This window comes from Camelus dromedarius, chromosome 5, assembly GCF_036321535.1.
Source record: "Camelus dromedarius isolate mCamDro1 chromosome 5, mCamDro1.pat, whole genome shotgun sequence".
NCBI lineage: Eukaryota > Metazoa > Chordata > Mammalia > Artiodactyla > Camelidae > Camelus > Camelus dromedarius.
Window position 1 is genome coordinate 37,828,729 of NC_087440.1, and position 22,892 is coordinate 37,851,620.

The 22,892-nt window shown below is 35.3% G+C and overlaps 1 protein-coding gene across 2 annotated transcripts in view; it reads left to right on the top strand.

Annotated features, from left to right (window-relative positions):
• The window catches only part of NUBPL (NUBP iron-sulfur cluster assembly factor, mitochondrial), a 176,702-nt gene that overhangs the window by 33,830 nt on the left and 119,980 nt on the right, over positions 1–22,892 (top strand). For both annotated transcript variants that reach the window (XM_010986155.3, XM_010986154.3), the window contains exon 4: positions 905–995. In XM_010986155.3, coding sequence (XP_010984457.2) covers positions 905–995 — 91 coding nt within the window. The remainder of the gene's footprint in view (positions 1–904; positions 996–22,892) is intronic.

A 22,892-nucleotide genomic window follows, 5' to 3' on the forward strand; every position in this document is an offset into this window, starting at 1 on the left:
GTTTTATCTTGCCAGGATAAAGGGAGAGAGGGAGAAGAGCTGTAAGTCTTGGGGAAGCATAACTCAAAGGCATATAGTTAGTATTAGCATTCTGTTTGCTTGTGTATGAGAAAAACCAGTAACAGATTGATTTAATCTATCAAAGGAGAAAGAGCAAGGCAGTAGTGGAGGGAGAAGGAAAAAAAAGACACTTGGAAATAGTGAATTTTGTTTTCCTTTCTTTGTTAATCTGCTGATTAACTGTCAGCTAGTGAAGAGACCAGTCAGGATATTCTGCCCTTGGGCAGCTGGATGGATCATCACAGAAAACAATTTTAGTTGTTTATGAATTCGCTGGAAGATTTTGGGTGTTTAACTGTGACTTGCACGTAAGAGTTTGTCTCTGCTATGTCTGCCACTATCTTTGTTAGCATTTCCATGCCAGATTTGCATCAGAATTTCTCACTTGCTTTAATTATGGTCTGGTTTCTATGATTTTTTTCCCCCTTCATTTTGTATTCTTTGTTGTGTTAGATGCCCTTTCCAAAAGTTAATGCTCCATCTTCATGGGATTTTTTCTTGCCATTGTAAGCCATTATTTTAACATTGTATACATGTTATTTGTTAGTTCTCAGATCAAAAAGTCTTAGTTTGTTTGTGACTATATGGGAAATCTGAACCACAGTGTTTAAAGTGTATGCAGTGGATTTCTCTAGTCAGTTATCTAGAAGAGATTAGTAGCCCAATGTAAAGTTTTTACCCTAAGCGGTTTATGTTCTTTTACCTTATTTTTGCTTTGAAAATTCAGGTAATGATTTTGGAATATTTTGCAAATTGTCTTTGCTGTAGTCAGATTTACTGTTACATGTGCTTTTTCTTTGATGAAGAGTGGAAATAATCTCATCGTAATTCTATTTTCTTACAGTCAAAGGCCATTGGTTTGTTAGATGTGGATGTGTATGGTCCTTCAATTCCAAAGATGATGAATCTGAAAGGGAGTCCAGAATTATCACAGAGTAAGTAAAGAAGAGATAAGTAGTATGGTAATAGTTACACTTCTATTTAGTACTTTCTGGGTGTCAGGCATTGTGCCATATACCAAGTGTGCTTTAATAGTAATTCCGAAATCAGATATGGAGCCAGACTGTCTGGGTTTGAATTCCAGCTCTGTCACTGATTAACAATGTGGCTTTGAGTGAATTGTTTAACCTCTTTGTGCCTCAACCCCCCTGTATGTAAAATAGGGTTAATGGTTGTACTTAGCAGACAGAATTGCTGTAGGTAATCGCTCAATTTACGAAATTGCTGTAAGTGTAGTGCATTTAAAGCACAGTGCTTGGCACACCGTACGTGTTCAAAAGTTAGCTCATCATCATTGCCTCTTTATACAAAATGTGTGGATATATTGGAGTATTTGAATAGAAAGTATCGACTATATTTGTGTTAGAAGAGGTGAAAATTACTTTCTCTAATCTGATTTTTGTTATATTTGTCTTAAAGTGTTTTTGAAAACACCATAAAACACTACTTTCTGTCCCCAACCTTCACTGCCATCAATAGGACAGAGTAATTTTTTTGAATAAATCTTTAATATTTTCTACTCTTGTTATTATATTTTCTTGCAAAGCTATTAAATATGAAGTTTTAACGACAAAGAAATTCTGTGATCAAAAAATGAGAAATTGGGACAGCTGGTAACTTTTCTTGAAAAATGGTTTTCAATGAAATTAGTTTATTAAAATTTATTTCTAATTACAGTAAGAGTATAAAATTGAATAATTTCTTTCTTATTGGGCTTTTCAGTTTTCCATGAATTTAGGACAAAGTTACTATACTTACTGAAGGGTGTTTATTGGATTTTCTGGGTACATAATAGGAGTAGTTTTTGTTGTTGTTATTAAAAATTAGGTAATTAGACGTTGCTATTTAAGGTGCTTTTGTTTGTGGTATAGTTGTTGAAGTCAGGTACACTGTTAAGTTCTGAATAACTGTTTGTAAGATAATAAGGAATCTCCGTAACACTTTGAAGGAAACTTGAAGATCTAGTGATGATTAAATTGACCCTACCAGTCTTACAAGCAGCCACTTAGTTACTTTCTTGTTTCATGAAAATATAAATTTTAAAAAGCTAAGTAATTCTAGTTTCTTTGTTCTTTGCCCTTTTAGTGGGATGCATACTTGGTTTGCAGATATGTGACATGAGCCAAAATATCAAACTTATGCAAAGAAGGAGTTATGAATTTGCGTATTTTAAATAATGGACTCATTATGTCTATCTCTTGATTAAAGTAATGTGAAAACTAGTCCATGCAGCACATGAGTGATGGCAAAATGAGCCCTTGGTGTCAGTCTTTTCTTAAGCAGTCTGTTCAGTCTACGCCAATATAAATACTTAAAATGAACATTAATTTCTTTCTTCTTGTTTTATTGAAACTGTGATCTTAAATTTGATGTTTGCAAATTGGATGCCATCGACTAGGCTTTCTGGTAAAAAAGAGCTAGTGGAAATCTTGGAAAGCCTGAAAAGAATACTTTTTTTTTTGTGTTGACAAGCTGATCTTAAGCCTCCCAAGAAATAAAATGAATGATAAAGGTGTTCACTTAAAAAAATGTGGGTTCTTGAAAGCCCATCTTATAAATTATTTTCTGTATCTTAGATAAACCTGCCACCGTAGTACTAATTGGCATTATTTTGACATTTTTGTCATGTTAATTTATCCTGTATATTACTCTCCATTGTAGAAAACACAATGTAACATGAAATTATCTAATTAACAATAAGAAAAACTGTGAAAGGTTTTTTTTTCAGCAGTTCAAAGTTTGAGGAGATAGACCAGTGAGCAAAATCTCAGCTTTATAAATTTTCCTCTGTTTTTGGACTTAGCTGGACAACCATAGGGGCAATGAACTTCAGGATTGTCCTTTTCTCTTCATTATTTAAGCAGGCACATGGTAATATAGTTTTCATGTGTTGTTCATTTTAAAACTCCATGTTAAGGCTGACAGATTGTATGTTTATTCACATTCTCTTTTTTCTTTTTTCTTTTTGAGGAGATTGTTTAAAAAAAACCCCACACTTTTTGTACTTATATGATATTTTAGCCTTGATTACCAAAAATAAATTTTACATTTGATTCTAGAGAAGGAAGTTCAGTAATTGAAGAACAATTTCAGTTTATAATAGTTTTGGGTTTCTTAGGCTGAGAATGTTTCTATTCACTTAAAATAACAATAGTGATTTATCTATGTTAGCATGCAAAGTTATGGTAATGGAAAGTCTAGCAAGTTTGTAGAAAGAGTATTGTACAAAAACCTCAACAGGTTGACATTGTAATGGCTGCAAATGACCTGTTGCTTTGGGAACCTAATGGCATTTACAATAAAATCCATGTGTAGTTGGGGAAATTATCATCTAGGTGAATATACCTTTTTATTTTAAAGAGCAAATACCAGTCATGTTTCTCTTTTTTAACTTTCCAAATAACATAATATGCAAATTTCATATTGTATAGTATAGCCAAACTATAGTCCTAGAAATTGAGTAGAAAGGTTTAAGTTGAAATTACAAGTGAATATTAAGTGGTAGCTGCACGCAGAAATGTGTTGTTACATTTCACTAATGTCATATTCTTTTTTGTGACCGTATTGAGGATTTTCACTAGGCTTTCTCAAATGACTTACTGGTAGAAATCTGCTTTCTTTCAGTTTTGTGATGATAAATTACCTTCAGAATACTCATGAACTTATTACTACTTAGTTTTACTAAAGAATATACTTAGCTAATAAAGTAGGAGAATTAGAAGGCCTGTGAAGAGAGGTTACTAAAATTAAAATGTCAAGTAATTTTATTGAGTATGACACATTGCTTATTAATAATTAACTATGGATTTTTTTTTTTGATTAGGAACCACTTGTTTTCTCTGTTGTGGTAGGGTAGAAATGTTGCACTCACGTCACAGTATTTTATTCTATCTGTCTTAAGGTGTTAAGCATTTTTTAAGTTTAGGAATGAATGTGTGTATGGGCTTATGAGAGAGAAAATGTGGAAAATCAGCTTGAGCAAATGACCTTTTGTAATAGCACTCATCTCCAGTTAGAACTACTAGGAAGCAACTAAGATTTCTTTACGGTAATTTAAGTGCATAAAGAATGAGGGTGAGCTCAACTTATTCCTGAAGTTACCGTGTTTCCTTCCAGGGTAGAGAGTTAGGGATGTTACTGAAGTTATTGAGATAGACAATTAAATTCTGATCCAGTAGATGGAGCTCCCAAAGCTTCTCATTTATAATTTGCTTCTTCTGGTCATTATCTTGTGGACCCTTGGGTTTCATCTGATGCTAGAGTTCCTCTGATTATCTTTGGGAAATGTCCTGGGGTATATGCCATAGTCACAGTATTATGGGAATGACTTTTTTTCTGGCTGCCTTCCTAGATGATGTTTATAACCTCTTTTATACCTAGAATATTAAGGCAGAGTGATATTCCTAATGTAATCAGAGGTTGAAGGAATCTTAAAAAGTTGTTTTGGTTTGCTCTGGCTTTAGGCACTTCTATTTCTTTAAAATATCTCAGAGATGAGATTTATATTCTTTGAAGAATCCTATCACCCTAGTTTATCAAAACAAAAGACCATCCATCTCTCTGCTTGGTTCATTGTTTCTTGCATAGGTCATTGAATAGGCTGAACTAAATACTTGTTTAATGGTGTAAAACCCTTTTCTTTTTCTTTGTTTCTGGTTTTTTTTTTTTTTTTTTTTTTTTTTTGAGCTGAAGAATAGGCAGCCTCTTTTCAGAGTTCTACTTGCTTTGCTGCAAACTGTCTTAGCCAGGGGTTGCAGCAGGTGAAGTTGTTGAAGAATGCTTTATTTATCTACAGAACAACTAAGTATATTTTAGTAGCTACTGGCTGTTAATTTTGGTTTTCTTTCACAGGGTGGCAGCAAACAGTGTTGACCAGATGTACGTGTACACATGTCACACAGGCCATACACTTTTGTGTTTATGATTCACTCCTGCCGTGATACAAGGTGGTGTTCTTTAGTTGTCAGAGGGCCGCCCTTAACACGTGTCGATTAATAGTAGGCACGGTGGTAATGCGGCCGTGTCTGTTAAGTCTATTGTACTTCATGCTCTCTTTTCCTTGTCTAGTCCCAGGTTAAAAAAACATTTTTTTCCTTCTTATTTCCTAACCTTTTGATCATTTTTGGTGTTTCTCAAAATTATCGGGACATTTTCAATGTCTTCTCTCAGATGAGAAAAATTAAAAGAAACTTACTATTGTTAGGTAGTTGGGGGGGAATAGCTTACAATTTTATTTGTAATACTCTATATAGCCTCTGAAAATTTTTCCTTTTTAAAATAGAACCCATTATTGCTGATTCAAAGTTACTTTAATAATTGAATGGGTACTTTAAAAACTTTTTAGGGATACTTTAAGAAAACATATGCTGCTTTTGTCCCCTTTTTTCTTTTTGGGTTACCAGTGAGTAAAGCACTTAAAAAAGGAGAGTAGTTTGGTGAAAGCAGGATGTAAAATGAGTTTTGAAGGTGAAAGATGTGGGGAATATTCATCCATGAATTGGGGACTCCATGGGAAAAGGCAAGGGGCCATTAATAATGAAGTTATACCAAGGGGCATGAAAAGTATTGATGGTCTAGATTTGTTGAGGCTAGCAAGAGAAAAGAGAAATTAGACAAGCTACCAAAAAAAGTGATGAAAAAAGGCATCTTTTTCACTTTCCTTCTGGACTTCCACTTTAGATTTTGTGTATGTTGTATGCATTTTTACAGGGTAATGAACTGAAATGACATCTCGTTTATCAAAATTGGATAGATTCTGTACACCCATGTTCTTAGCAGCATTATTCACAGTAACTAAAATGTGGAAGCTACCCAACAGTCCATCAGTGGATGAAGGGATAAGCAAAATGTGCTGTATACATGCAACATATTATTCAGCCTTAAAAAGGAAATTCTGACATATCCTGCAACATGGATGAACCACCAGGAAGCTGTGATAAGTGAAATAAAGCCAGTCACAAAAAAGAGAAATATTGTATGATTCCCCTTAAATGAGGCACTTAGTGTAGTCAACCTCATAAGGACACAAAGTAGAATGATAGTTGCCAGGAGCTGGGGGGAGGGGAACATGGGGAGTTACTGTTTAATAGGTATAGAGTTTCAGTTTTACAAGATGAAAAGAGTTATGCAGGTGGATGATGGTGATGGTTGGACACCATTATGTTTAATACCACTGAACTGTACACTTTAAGATGGCAAATTTTATATTACGTATGTTTTACCACAATGAAAAAAAATTGGGGGAAGAAATTGGCTAGATTTGCTCTGGCAGTAGTACTGGCAGTGGACGTTACAGTACAGGGTTTCTTCAGTAAGTATCTATGGTATCGAGCCTGTGAATCGGTCTGCTCTTCAAAAGAGCAGTCGTTACAGAACTGGGAGAAAGTAGAATAGTGATGTTTCTTTGGGAGACCTAGTAAGCTTAGCTATAAGCCTTCTCTAATTTCCAGTTTGGAAATTTCACTGGCTACAAGTTTTTATGTATGTCTCCTAAAATTATATTTTCATAGCACAAAAAGTGATAGAACCTATTATTTTTAAAATTCTTAATGTTAGTGTTACCGATATTAGCATTTGTAACATTACCAGTGTTATCAAGCCCTCTGTGATCTGGTCCCTGCCTTCAACCTCAGTTCCAACAAGCTAGCCTTGTTACTCAGTGAACACCAGTCACAGTGGCCTCTGTTTCTCAAAAATGTCGTGCTCTGTGCTGAGGACCCTCACGTATTTTATTCTCTCTGCCTAAAATACCTTCCACTGCTACTGTCTTCCACCTCTACCCCACAACTAATTTCTGCCTGTCAGGACTCAGTTTTAGTGTTTGCTATTCCATGGCTCCTTCTCTGACTCCTCATTCTGTTTATTGCGATTGCAAGGGTAGAGTTTTTGAGTTATCTGTTTAATTTTTAAAATTCTCTTCTACTAGGCAGTATAGCATCCACAGAGCAGAGGCCTTCCGCTTGTTTTATTTTGCTTTTGCTTTGCTTTTGCTTGGTGATATAGTAGATGCTTAATAAATCTTAATTGAATAAATGAAGACGTTTCTTGCTAAATTTTTTGTCTATCAGCTGCATACTTAACTTTCTCTTTTGGGTATATGAATAACTTAATTTGCAAACAATATATATATTTTTATGAATAAGAAAGACCATTTTAAGCCATTATTTAGCAGTTAATTTTTGTGACATGTCTGAATGATTGCCTTTTGCTACTTTTTCCCCATTTTTAGGAAAAGAGAAAGAACCTATGTGGTTAATAATTGGACATTTGAGAATTATGTTACATGGAGTGAACTGATTGCTCATGTTGTTTCAGTATGGTAGGACAGTGCCAGTCTTGCCTGATATTTTAGCTTTGATACGTTGAGCATAGATTTGCATACTTATAAGGGGTAGAGTCCTGTGGGGCCTGAATTTGGGTCATGATGGAAAGAACAGTGTTCAGAATGCCAGCTCTGGGACTAACAACCTGGAAAAAGAGAAGGGACTAGTAGCTGAGCATACTCCATTGTACTTTTCTTCAGACCATCCATATTGCCAGGCTAAAATATAGTGCATGGACGAAGATGATTATTAGAGTGTGTTAGTACAAAGGTCTTATCTGAGACTATTCTGGAGATTGGTATTTGTAATAGGTTTGGAGAAATGATGGGTGAGGAAGCAGTGACAGTAAGGTTTTGATTTTATTCTGCTGTCTCTGAGGTCTTTCAATTAAGGAAAAGAAAGCAGAAATAGTAGCTTGCAATTTAATGGGCTTTGGGATCTCCCTTGCAGTATACAAACCACAAACTTTCCTTGAAGTGGTAGAATGTTTTAAACTGGGCTTCCCAGAAAGCAGAGCTCTTTGCACTACTAATTTATTAGGGAGTGCAAAACCAGACGGAGGGAGGAGGAAAGAAAGGAGAACCAATATGAAAATGTGCTATCAAGCTGGCTGTTGCTAACTGACATAGCTTGCTTGACTGCGTGGGACTGTATAAACTCCATCTCAAGGCAGTCTGTCTGGGAGAAATGGGGAAGAATTTATCTAATTTTATCCATCTTCCATTGACCAAAGGCTCACCTCGGGAGGTATTAACTCACTTGTATTTCCAAGTTCTGTATGAGTGAGTCCTGGCAGAGTCCTGTGGTGTCTGGCAGTGTCCTGTCTTTGGCATCAGTGTGGAAGTTTTAGGGTGCAAGGTGAGAGGCACACAGCATATAGGATGAAGCAAGGTACTGTCAGATATTTCCTCTGTGACATTGGTCAGAGCCCAAGCAGAGCTGGTTGCCAAAGTGGTGGCTGGAATGAGAGATGAGTGAGACCAAGAGGATCTGGAGTGATGCGTGTGGGTTCCTGATACAGGGAGTTGGAGGCAGAAAGCTGAGTATCAAATTCTAGATCTGAAAATGTGGTTTCTTTATGCTTGGGGCTTATGGAGGACATGTAATACTGGTCAGTTTTAGGTGTCGTAGTATCATGGGGATTGGGTTCCTAATATAAGGGCTAAGTTTTACTAATGGTTATAAGATAGAGACAGATCCAGCTATAAACCACTTTCTTATTTCTTACTGATCCAGAAGCCTCACATGAGCAAGAATGTTCTTATTGTCAGCTTGGGCAAGAATAGTAACTAAAAATGAGATACCAGTCTTAGTAATCAGGAGGACCTGAGTTTATATGACTCTGTTTGGATATTTTAGTAGGCACCATAGTCATTGGACAAATACTTGGGGCTTTTTTCTTATAAATATTTATCACAGATTCTGTGTCTGAAGAAGGATATATACATGCATCCATATATACATGTATATAGTTAAGTAGAGCATTCTTAAAAATTTTGTTACTTGCAACTTAACTATCACTGGCTTAAAATAAAAATGTTTTCTTTTAAAATAAACTTACTTATTTTAAACCTAGCTTTAAAATTTTTAGTTGTTACAAAAGTGAAATGTTGAAGATGTTATTTCCTCTTATTTAGTAAACATTTATTGGATATCTCCTATGTAGTTAGTAGGCATGAGAAATACTTGGTTCTTTTGCTATCAGCTCAAATAAGACTTGATCCCTGCTCTCAGGAGCTTATAGTAAGACGTATTAGCCAGTGATTATAAGCATCATAAGCATAAGTAAATGCTGTAATAGAAGTATAAGCATGTTTTTTGTGAACCCAGAGATGGTGATTCTAAACTGGGGGTTTAGGAAAGAATTCCTGAAAGAGGTAATTTTTGAGCTAAGTTTTGAAAAATGGATGAATCAAGTGTTTGTTGTAAGAAAGGGTTTGAGACTGAAAGTGAGGGGGGCAGTCCAGACAGAGGGAACATCATGTGTTAAAAGCTTACAGAAGGCAAGTTGTTTGGCGAAGCAGAAGTGAAGAGTCTCTGTAGGTGACTTGAAAGAGTAAGATAAGGGCCAGAAAGGTAGGTCACAGTACTATTATAAATGCCTTCTTGTGCTTGTTTGAGGAGCTGAAGTGTAATTCTAAAGCTATGAAAAGCTATCATGAATTTTAGGGAGGTGAGTGACACTCTCAGTTTAGAATTCTAAGAGCATCATCACTTTGGCAGCATTGTGGAGGAAAGGTCATAGGACCAGATGAGAGGTAGGGCCAGTTAGGATGATATTACGGTGATCCAGATGAGATGTAATGAGGCCTGACTTAAGTCTGTGGTAGTAGAAATGGAGAGGGAGGGACCTAACTGAGAGATATTAAAGAGATTGAATGATTAGGGTTTGGTAATTCATTGACTATGATGAATAAAAGATCTTTTCAATGGCTTCTGGATTTCTGGGTTGAGTGACTGTATAGATAGTTGTGTCACTCGTTGAGATGGAGTATATAGGAAAAAGGAATAAATTTAGGAAAACAGTGATGAATTAGGGTTTATGTTGAATATGATGTTCAAAGAGTTTGTCAGCAGGTGATTGGAATGTGTTGAGAGTTATGAAATTTGGGCTAAAGATACAGACTTGGGAATTAGCAGTATATATAGGTGACACTTAAAGTTGTTAGTTTAGATCAGCGATTCTCACCACCCACCTCAGCCCAGGAGACATTTGGCAATGACTAGAGACATTTTTGATTGTCACAACTGGGGGTTCTAGTGGGTAGACACCAGAGATAGTGCTAAATATCCTGCAGTGCATAAGACATCCCCCCACAACAAATTATTTTCTTGTCCAAAATGTTAGTTCTGCAGGGGTTGATAAATCTTCGTTTAGACAAGGTAACCCAGAAGAGTTTTAGAGGGAGTCAAGTATAAAACTGAGGATAGAATTTGGGGAAATAACTGAAGATAATCAGAGAAAGACTGAGAAGGAGTGACTAAAGAAGTAGAAAGAAGACAAGGAAAAAAACCTTACCCTGGAATCCAAGGGGGAGTTTTAGGAGGAAGTGACCAACATTTTTAGGCTGGCTAAATAAGAATTAAGAATTATATTTTAAGTTTGACAACATGTCCAAGTTTTCCTTATGAAACTACTATTTTGAAGACATCTGTGTACAACTTGTATTGTACTTTCTGGAAGAAATATATTTTATAAAGTATATTTGGCCTCTGGGAAGCCAATCATTTGAGAATTATTTATTGAGCATGTCTATAATGGTACTGTGCTCTGCTCCAGGGAAAAAACGTAAGTAAGTTGTAAACTCTATTCTTGAGGAGCTTACAGTGGGAGAGATGGGAAATGTCAGCACACTAAGTACTGTAGGAAGGTATGAACAGAAAGCGTGGAAATAGAGAGGAACTTTTAATCTTTCTGTGATATAGTCCAGCCAAACCTGGATCCTGATAAGTCTTAAAAGAGCAAGAGACTTGGGCATATTAGAAAAAAGTTAATTGAAAAGATTATGTTTATCTTTTTAATTTTGGTGTTAAAAATGGATATTAGGCTATGGGTGATATATTCTTTCTGTCATGAGCAAAATATGTATGCGGGATGTTTCTTTTATAAATTACAGTATAATCTACCACCTACTACCTCCACCCCAAAATAGCCCTTTATTTTTAGCATGCGCTTGAGACGTGGTCCCATTTCTATAACCTTCCTTCTTCCTCTCTACCCATTTGGGTTTCTTTGTAGTTCCAGGCAGAGACTGGAAATGATGGTTGTAACTGAGGGCTGTGGGGAGTTGGGGGTTTTCTGGAGAATCTGTAAGTATGTTTGTTTGTTTGTTTACTTAGTAAGTTTATTCTAGAGTTGGCTTTTCCTCTTATTTATCCTTTTCCAGTGAAACAAACCACAGTCATCTACCTCCTAATCCTGGATTGGACCACAGATGAAGTGAAACTTTTTCCCACTAATTTGTATGTTTTCAGGGTCTCTGTTTTTGATTATAGATCTAATCACTCTACTTCCATAGTATTCCAAGTGTTCCATTATAGCATCAAATAGTGCATAGTTCTCAAACTTTTTGGTCTCTGGGGCCCTTTATGCTCTTAAAAAATCGCTGAGGATTCCCTACAGCTTTTATTAATGTAGGTGATATTTATTGATATTTACCAAGTTAGAATTAAAACTGAGAAATTAAAAAAACTTATTTGTTAATTCATTTCAAGTAACAACAGACTCAAACTTGTTAACATAAATAGCTTTTTAATGTAAAATAACTATATTTTCTGAAGTAGAAAATTAGTGAAAAAAGTGGCATTGTTTTATATTTTTGTAAATCATTTTAATGTCTGGCTTAATAGAAGACTGCTAGATTTTCGTATCTACTTTTTCTTTAAATCTGTTGCAATATGTTATTTTGGCTGAAGTGTATGAGGAAATTCCAGCCTCACACAGACATGTAGTTAGAAAAAGGGAAAGATATTTTAATAGTTATTTGAAACACACATCAATTTTCCTCTCTGATACTACACCAAAATTTGACAAGTGATAGTTTCTTAAAGATTAGCTGTAATGTGGACTCTGAGACCGTATCAGTAAACTTTTCATAGTCTGTTATATTAAAATCTTTGGTCTATCTTAGAGTTTGAATTGGATTTTATTATATCATATGTTGATTTAGAAAATGTTAGTGTATTGATTTATGCTGGTCTTCTAAATATTTACATATTTTATTATATGATATTTTAAAAATCCAGTTGTTAGTATGGTATTGTGACTGATCTTATCAGTCATACAATTCTTTAAGTATTGGGAAGCTGTCAAATTCATGGTGGCCAAAAGGCCATAGGTTTTCCAAAAATTCTAATTTTACTTGAAAGCTTTAATTTTGTTATAGCTTTAATTTTGTGTGGGCAACAAATGTTGTTAATTGTGTTATTTGTAGTGATGGGCTCATTTCATTTTGTATGTCAAATACCTAAATCTGAACAGCCATTTTTTTTTTAAATTGAAGTATTGTCAATTGACAAGGTTGTGTCAGTTTCTGGTGTACAGTATAATGTTTCGGTCATACATATACATACATATATTCGTTTTCACATTCTTTTTCATTATAAATTACTACAATATATTGAATATAGTTCCCTGTGCTATACCAAAGACATTTTTTGTTTATGAACAGCTGTTGTTTGTCAGCTTGCCTTTCAAGTAAAAATGGTGTTTCATGCCAAATACATCCAGTTAACTTACAATTGAAACAACTGCACGTGTGCTTTCCCTTGGGATTGTAATTCAGTGTGCTGCAGAGGTGCTTTGTGTTCACTTCCCATTTTGTCACACGGAATGTTAAAAAGATGTGTACTCACGGGTCAAGATTTAATAAATTAAATAATTTTCACTACTTCACCCAGGACATTCTTCAGTGAAACTGGTGTTTATTTTTACTGTAGTTCATGGTGGGGAAGAACATGGTGGCTGCCAGTACAGTTTCGTGCCATTGCCTTGATTTGCGCTAAGGTCCTGTCAGTTTTACCCATCATTGCTTTTAGGCCATCAGTGCAAAAGTCAACCCAGTGAAAGGCCAAATAATACGTTAGTATTTTTATGAAAATAGTCTTACCCTCTTGCATCATCTGAAAGGTTCTTGGGGAATCTCCAGAGGAGCAGAGACTACTAGAGATCTACTGGTTTAATGGGAAGTTCTTCAACCAGTAGTAAGAAGTCTTGGCTTCTAGTTTAGTAATGCTTATTATGGATTTCTGGTAATTATTGACTTCATTTTTGTTTTCTTCCTTTTTTAAAGTAATGTGGAAGTGAGTGCTTTACAAATGAATTAGTTTGTGTCTAAAGTCTGGAAATGTTATTTAAGTGTGGCACTTTGTAAACAAGTCCTGTAGAGAGTTGAAGTAGGTTTTTTTCTCTACATTTATTTTGTTTACTATACTGGTATAACGTGCCTGAAATTGATAACCTATTTTTGAAAACCTTCTAAGTAATTTTTCAGAAATATAATACATGAATATGGTCATCGACACAAACACTGCAGTCATGTTAGAATATGGACTATAAGATAAAAAAAAAAATGTCCTCAAGCTGCCTGTAATCTGATTAACACTCAGAAATAGGAGTACAGTGTATTTTATGCTACCATATTACTGGTTTAAAGGATATGGGAGACCAGAGAAGGCAAGATTGAGGTCTGGGGAGGTAGGGAATGGCTTCATGAATTTAATAGAATTAGATTGGACCTTAACAGAAATGGGGAAACATTATGAACCAAGGTGCAAAGAGAACACGTCATACTTCTCAGTTAAGCTTTTCCCTTCTCAAGCAAACAGCTGTTCCCAGTTTCCTTCTTACCTTCCCTCTTCCCTTTCTCTGGTTTGGGACATAATTTTTCTTATGCTTCTTTTCTTTGGACCACTCTGAGGCCTGTGATTTGTGCTGCTATTAAGACAGTGTGGTGTGGTGGAAAGATCTTGGATTTGGGGTGTCACTGACCCAACCCCCAAATCTGATGGCACCGTTTCCTGTTGTGTACGCATGGGCAAGTTCCACAACTTTGAAAGCAGTATGAAAAATAGTGAGATAATAAATTTAAAGGGTCTCAAGAAATGCTAACTGCCTTTCACCATTATTGCTAGTAGTCAGTAGCATTAGAGGATGCATCAGTTAAGATGACAGCATGCTGTGATGAAATTTATCTGTTAGACCAGGAGAGCCAAAGACTTACTACAAGGGAGGCAGTAAGATACAGTTGTTACCATGGATTTTAGGATCTGAGAGACTTCCAGTCAAATCCTGACTGCAGGCTATGTTATTACCTTGTTTACTTTGGGCAAGTTGACTTAAACTCTCCATGCTTTAGTTTATTTATACAACAAATGGGAATGGTTTTAAGAAGATTGCCAGCAAGATCCACCTAAGTATTTGTTCCTTCTTTAATTGAATATGATTTTGTTCAGCCTCAATTGTCATGAATATCTTGACACACTCTGCCCAGTTCAGGAGATCCATCCATACAAAAAGGACTAAAATATTTATTGTCTAGTTCTTTACAGAAAAAGTTTGCAAGTTCCTGTCATATGCAGTTAAATTACTTGGAATTAGTTTGATTCTTCTGAGGCTAACTTTTGAACTTTGTGTTTGTGCAAAGCAGCCTTTAGGCTAGGGCTAATTTACCCCAGTACTACCGTGATACCTTTCTGAAGACTACCATGTATTCTGGGATCTTTCTTCTTTGGTTGGTGGAAACATAAAAACTATTCCCAGCTGTGTGTGATCTTTGGGAGTCGTACAGTTGGCATCTCTCTGCCAATTCATTCCTTAGTCCCAGGGAGTTTCCTCTCACTCATGTGCAGATGAGCATTTAGGCAAAGATTCCCAGGTCCCCTGTGCACTTCTCTGGAGTTCTCTGTATTGCGCCCTCCTCTCTGATACTCTGCCTCATAAATTCTTGCTTCCTTGGCTTCACGTAATGCTGATTCTTTTTTCTCAATTCAGAAATGTTACTGGGCTGTGAATTCCCCCGTCCTGTGCTACAGACAGGAAACTGCCTCTAAGACAGTAAACCGGGGCAGTCACAGTCACAGGGCTCCTCTCCTTGTTTCCCTTCTTTCAAGGATTCTGGTCTTCCTGCCTGTTGTCCCATGTCTGAAAATCTAGTTTTATATGTTTTGGTCCAGTTTTCTAGTTTTTCAAAGTGTGTATGTGTTGGCAGATGAGGGGCAGGGTCCTCGGGGGGCTAGTTATAGGGTAAATCCTACTTTTCCTTTTTTATGTTCAGAAGGAAACTTATGTTCATAGTTTTTCCTTCTTCTTTTTTCTCCCCCTATGTACTCTCTAGGAAGTCAGATGAGTCCGTAGTCTTTACAGTCACCTTTTTCTTTTTCTTGGTAGCAGTTAAATGCCATAGTCATTTGTATTAGTCTGGGTTCTTCAGAGAAACAGAACCAATAGTATAGTTAGATAGATAGATAGATAGATAGACAGACAGACAGACAGACAGACAGATAGTAAGGAATTGGTTTATGTGGTTAAGGAGGGTGAAAGTCCCAAAATGTGCAGTCAGCAAGCTGGAGACCCAGGAAAGCTCTTGGTATAGTTCTAGTCTAAGGCCAAAGGTGTGAGAACCAGGAGAGCTGATGGTGTAACTTCCAGCCTGAGTCTGGAGGCAGGAGAAGACTGATGTTTCAGCTTGAAGACTTGGCAGAGAGCACATGTTCTCCCTTACTCTGCCTTTTTGTTCTTTTCAGGCCTTCAGTGGATTGGATGAGACCCATCTGCATTGGGGAGGGTAGTCTGCTTTACTCGTTGATTCAAATTTTAGTGTCATCCAGAAAACCCTCACAGACACACCCAGAATAATGTTAAACCAAATTTGGATACCCTGTGACCCAGTCAAATTGACATGAAATTAACCATCACACCACAGGCTCTCCCAGTTTTGCCTTTCATCTAATTTGTGGAATCATGAATCTTGATAACGCCAAATGTATTACCCGAGGTCCTGTTTCTTCTCACTGTGGAGATTATCCCTGACTTTCTAGTGTAATTTCCATCTCATTTCAAAGATCTGTATCCTGGGATCACTTTCCAACAAAAACACATAAGCACTTTCTAAATTATTTGAGAGGGACTATTTACAAATACGTGGAAGAAGGGTAGGGAGACCACAAGAGAGAGGATAACTGTTGATAACAGTTAAGCAGTTATTACCTCAAGGCCTGAAGAGGTGAGGGGAGAGAGCATATCCAAACCTGGAAGATGACCGTCCTTGTAGAGATGTCTGTGTTGGGAGGAGGAGTAACACTTAGTGGAGGGCCCCAGCCAGCCCAAGATCACCCCACAGAGAGAAATTAAATACCCTGATGGCCTCCTCCTTCCTCTTTCTGATCTGCTTTTTAAAAAACTTTTGCATTTTATTATTGCTAATGAAGAAAAGCATCTTTTCTTATGATTACAAGCCATTTATATTTTATTTTCTGTAAAATGCCTGTTCAAGTCTTTCCTCCCCTTCTTTTGGCCAATTTAGTTGTCTTTTTTTCATAATACTGATCTGATTTTGATGCAGTCCATAAAAGAACCCCTGGGTCAGAGGGTAGGGGGAACTGGGAGGACAAATGGCAGATAATCAGCCAAGACAGGGGAGCTGGGTTATAGTAACTGCCTGGCCCCTTTCCTTCAGAAACAGAGGTGTTTCAAGATGCAAACCTAGGACTTGAGATGAGAGGAAATCCAACTTACAGATCGTCATCTTCTTGCCTTTCTGTGTATATGCATGCACTGAAGAATTGATGAAAGCAGGGAGGGAGAAATAATGTTAGATTATCTAATTTGATTAAGTGCATCAGCAGGTCTCTGTTATTTTATAGATAAGGAGGGTAATATAAAACACTAATAAAATTTGCCCAAGGTAATAGACCAGAATCTAGATACTCCATAACCCACAATATATTTGTGCATAAGAAAAGTATCAAGAGGAAAAGAGAAAAAAATATTGATGTGTATCAGTGTTTATTCAACTTTGAAGTATAATAGTGGCAATTATTTATGTAAGCTGTATTTCTGTGTAAACTATATGTTACATGACTCTTTTACTTTAGACTCATTAATAGACATGAATGGATATTTTAGGTTTAACTCAGTCTTTTTATAAATCATTAAGAAGGATCTTGGTGGAAGTGTGAATCATTCCTTCTTGTAAACAGAGACTGAGAACATTTAATGTATGATATTTGGTAATTATTGATGAATTTAGAACATTGGGGAAAGTGGCTGCTGCCCTGCTTTTTGGCTATGTATGAAACTCTCTGTTAATTTGAAAATAATGGAATCCAGGAATATATGTACGTATATGCATGACTGGGACATTGTGCTGTACACCAGAAATTGACACATTGTCATTGACTGTACTTCAATTAAAAAAAAAGAAAATAATGAAATCCACAAATATGTGATAAGTGATGGTCTAGCTTCTGTCAAACACCTCTGGTGAGGTATTTTACTGTTTCATAATAGCTCTATTTATTGTTAGTATTTTGAACAAAAATATGCCTTCTTATAATTTTCACATGCTTTTACTAGTTCTGCCCTCATGAGAACCAACTAATCTAATTCTTTCTCCTTTCATAACCTGTGAAATATTTGTACACCATGATCACAGTTTGTTTTTTTTTTTTTTTCAAATGAACAACTTCTGGCTTCAGCTTTGTCTTGTATGAGGCAGTTTTGAGTAAGCATATCATTCTGATTGTCTTCCTAGCCATGCCTCACTTTGTCAGTATCCTGCTTAAATAAGGTTGCCCAGATTTGAACATTGTTTCTAGGCATATTCTGAAGTGTTGTAGTGAATGCACTTTTAATCACCTAGTAAAAAATGGTTGGCAATACAGTAGAAGAGGAAAAGCAATAGAATCAGTTCTTTACATTTCTTTGCTTCTTTATGCTTACCTAACTCCCATGGTATGGAAGTAAGGAAACAGCTGGGCTCATCAGATTCTCTTAATCTCTTATTTCCCTATTGCTTATCTGTGATTTTTTCCCTAAAATCTAACTTCTTTAGCTCTAAGGAATAGATGAACTGCAGTCACTTTAAGATACTTGAATTTATACATTGCAACTTCATTTAGACATATTCATTTTCAAAAAACCCATCGAAATGTGGATTATTTCTTGGCCTTCCTAAGATATCTGGTCACCCTTTGAAAAGATTACTTTGAACCTTTTATGGTAAATAAGGCTATAGAAGTAGCTAGCCATGAAAGTCAAGTAATAAATAATGATAGATATGTTAAGGTTCTGTTTTATAGAGTTGATTTCTATCATACCTAATTGTTGGTTACCATTTGTAAAAGCAACAGAAATAAACTATAAACTAATTTTTCTGTGCGTCTTTTCTGCCAATAAAATGAATGTAGCATTGTGGCACTGAGCCAGATAAGAAAAGAAAGCAAAATCCAATCAGTCAATAAAGAGATTAGTTGAATCTCAGTATATGTACAGAATATCACAAATTCACAGCAGGCAATTAAATGTTGTGTTGGGAGGTTGCTTACAAAATTGAAGGAATGTATGATAAGAAACGGCATTGGCTTGAAAAGTCCTTGTAGTATTAAACAAAACAAAACAAAACCACACAACAAAACTTAGCATACTTACCAGGTAGTGCACTTTCCTGGAAGAAGCCCCTAGATTCTGTGACACTGTTGACTGATAATATGTATCCCTAAAGGATATCTTGGTAAATATGCTACGTTATGAGACAAATCAAATCCATTAGTATTAACATTTTAAATATATTTTATTTATTTATTTTTTGTTTTTTGGAGGGAGGTAATTAGGTTTATTTATTTCCTGATTTATTTTAATGTAGGGACTGTGGATTGAACCCAGGACCTTGTGCATGCTAAGCACGTACTCTACCACTGAACTATACCCTCCCCCAGTATTAACATTTTTATACTGTGTTTAGGAAAACAGTTTTATAATCATTGTGATACTCTGTGTGTATATTTGTTTTTAAAGGTGTTTGAAGCATTTAAGAGAATTAAACAAGTTAGGGAATCTCACATTAGCTTTGTGATTTTAATTTGAAATATTTCATTAATATTAAACATGTTATGTATTAATTCATATTATTTTTGGTTGTGAGTGAAAGAAAACCCAACACAATATTAGCTTAAACAGGGTAGTTTATTTCTTTTTTACATAAGAGTTTGGAGGCAGTTCATTCAAGACTGATAAGGCAGTTTTATTCCACAAGGTCTTCAGGAACCAAGGCTTTTTCCCAGTTTGCTGTTATACCATACCTAGGAGGATTTTAATTTGAAAGAGGCAAACTAATTTGGTTAAGTTTCTAAATAGCGTTAGAGCATTCAAGATAATTGGCTATATTACATTTATTGGTTCTGTTTATTAAATTTACAAGATTTGCTTGGGTATTTAGAATGATTTTGGTAGTTTGTAAGGCTACCCTGTCAGGCATTTATAAGGTTTGAAAGAGTATCAGATTTATTTGGTTTGTAAATATAGTTTTAAATGTTTTAGGCAACTTAAATTACCTAGCTTTATAATTAGAGATAATCATTTAGGGGAATTTAATCTATAATGAGCTAACTGAACACAAATAAAAGGAAGTAATTATTTTTATTTTTGTACTAAAATTAAAAATTGTATACAAAATAACAAGATTTGTAAAAGCAATTTGAAAAGATAAATTTTAGTTAACTACTAAATACAAGTAACTGTAGATAGTCATTTTGCATAATGAAGTCTTCTATAAGTTGGCATTCCAGGAAGTAAACATATGAGAAGATAAGATACTATGCACCTGGAGTTGAGACTGCTAAAGTTATTTTTTAAATAAAGTTATGTTGTCAAGTGGGAGTAAACAATCCCTTTAATATTTGCATATCTTTTGTGAGACTTTGGCAAGTTTACCTCTTTGCTATTAGAAGATTCAAATTAAAGATTCACTTTTTCAGTGATAGTGTTGTCAAAAATGTTAGCTTTTGTATACAGAAGAAGTCTTTAAGACATGAACTAGCTGACATTGTTGTCAGTAAGGGTAACAGCGAATGTGTGTAAAGAGAAAATCTACCTAAACTTTAATGGGAATGGCTTTCATTGAAGAATGCTGTCTTCACATTTAATATCCATTGACTAGTTCTTTGAAGACTAGATACCATAAAAATGCCAATGTTTAAAAACTTTTGAAATCTGATGCTATTCCAGATTTTTTTGATATTTGTTTAAAAACTAATTTTTTTCTCAAATTTTAACTTAGCTTTTTTAGCATGAGTGACATTTTTGAGAAAGGGGCTATTTTAGGTATTGTTCAGTAATACACATTTAAAGTTCTCTTTCTCTTTAGGTAAATGATGGCATTTTTCCTTGTCAGTAATAATATTTTCAATATCTGTGCCCTGTTTTAAAAGACACCAATATATAAAAAAATGAAACCTTATAAAACTCTCAAGTTTGTGGGGTGCTTCTTTGAATAATGAAGACGTTTTCCTTTGTACCAATGACCCCTGCAACTAGGGAATTCTGTGCTTTCCTTTGTAAGACTTGTTTTGGTTGCAAGTTTACGTTTGTCTGATAATGTGATTAGTTTCTGTCTGTCCCATAGACTTTATGTTTCATGAGGGAAGATACTGTGTCTGTTTTTTTCCCCCACTGTATTCCTAGTTCCAAACCTCTGCTTGGTATGTAGTAGGCACTCAGTAATATGTTGAATGAGAGAGTGAATGGAAAGAAATCTCTTAAGTGGTGAGTGTTCATTGATTCCCTAAAATAAAACTCAATTTTACAGAAATGTAATTTATATTTAGTCTTTCTTAGGGTTGCAGCTATTACATAAGTTAATTGCCTATAATTTTAAATGGCAGAGAATGGAACTTTTAAATCAGTTATTATTCTAGGAATGCTTTAATTGTAGCCTGTAACCAAAATAAAAAGCTGTCTAACATTGCAGTTTTATTACCCTTCTGGGCAGTCTTCAATTTACTGTGGGGTCACAGACCTCATTGACTCTGGTTCCTATTAATTCTTTTTTCTGGTTTGTTATTTATATGCTCTGATATATGGGCCATTTGTAGAAGTCCCCAGATCTCTAATATAACTAAATGGGTAATGTAGTAAGGCTTTTATTGGCTATACAAAATGTTTATGGAAAGGAGTTGGCCCCTGAGTATTTGTAAATGTATTATCTTTTATTTAACGGTTTTTATGTTTTTATTGTTAATTTATGTTTATTTGCATTCCATAGCTGTATCTTTATTACAGCTTTTTTTTTTTTACAACATTAGGTCAATTTTTTTCGAGTAGTCGTCTTGAAATAGTTTTTTATTTTTGTGCTTCGTATCTTTTTCTTTCCTCTTAAAACAAATTGAGATGAATTTAATTCTTTTAACCACACTGGTGTGAAGACTGCACTGAAGCCAGAATTTTCTCTTTGGCTGTGTATCTACTTGTTTTCTCTATTGTGTTCTATATTTTTAAAGTTATTTTTTATGCTGGCAGCCATAATTTTGTCTGATTTTTTTGTTTAGACTTTTTTGTTGCTTCACAACATACACATTAATAGGCATTTTAATTACTATCAGAAGTGCAGTTTTTTACTAAGCTCTTGTCATATGGCTTTGGTAACTTTTTCTTGTCCCAGTATGTCACTCCTGTTTTGCTGATTTGCTGTTAAATGGTCTTATTTTGCATTGTGGGCATGTATTGATGGTATGTTTCAGATTCCAGCTCTTGAATCTCTTGTACTTGCAGCTCACTATTGCGGCTTAAAAATGAATTTGAGCTTTTTAGAAGTCAGGTAGGCTAATAGAAGAAAACCAGTCTTATATGCCATATAAACTTGATAAGAAGTCTGGAAATGTCACCATGTAAACAAAGATAGGGATTATAGAAATTCAGTTAAAAGATATATCAAAATAACCAAACGTAGTCAATTGCAATTTTACGGCTAGGAACCCGAGCTAAGACCTTTTCATTGACTTAAAAGATGATTCACATTAACTACAGAATAACTTAGTGTATCTGAGTCTGTTAAATCATTTCAGGGAACTTGTCTGGGCATCATCAAGCAATAGAAGGAAAATCTGCTCCTATATTAGCTAACCTTCCAACTGTGTGTTATCTTCTAATCTCATATGCGTTGGCATGACCTTAAGCCTTCTGCTTCTTTGGAGATGTGTGTGGAGAGAAAATGGGACATAGGATGAAACAGGCCTAGACTCAAATTCTTACTGCTTTTGCTGCTAGCTGTTTAATTTTGGGCAGTTTAGTTTTCTTTTTCAACTGCTTTATATGAAGTATGACATGTAAATACTTCATGTCATACATATGAAGACAACTTTCCAAGGCCACACCTAAAAGTGCCTGTTTTCTTATAATAAATAGTATTTTACTGTACTAAAAACACCTGTGTGACCAAATATAGGGTGTGCAAGTTTCCTTTAATATCTGTTTACTTTTGACTGTTTAGCTATTTACAGAATTGTTTTGGCCATTTTGTAAACATGCAGTTTTGAGCACTGGCTGTATAAGCAAGGGGAATATGGTGTTTAGTTGGGAGGCAGGATAGAGGCATGAAAAAGAGAAATAATCATACAGGGTAACATTTGTTAAGTGTCAGATGCTGGAGGACGTTAGAAGAGGGAATGATTATGGCGAGCTGGTTTGGAGGCCACCATGGAAGAAAGGGATTAGGCTAATCAGAGAGGAAGCTGTGGATAGCCTTCCACTTTCCTCAACTGTAAAATGGAAATAATACTTGCCTCACTGGATTGTTGTCAGGATTCAGTGAAATACAGTATCTGTATCTATGCACTGTTATATGACTTATAACATAACTGCTATTTTTGTTACTCTTCTAGACTGAATATAAGTGGATCCTTCTGTCATCTTAAAAATTTTTCCTTCACAGATGCCTGACTACTCCTTTAACTTGGAGATAACACATTGTTTTCATCTTAAATACCAACTGGTTATCTGGAATATAGTGTTAAAAA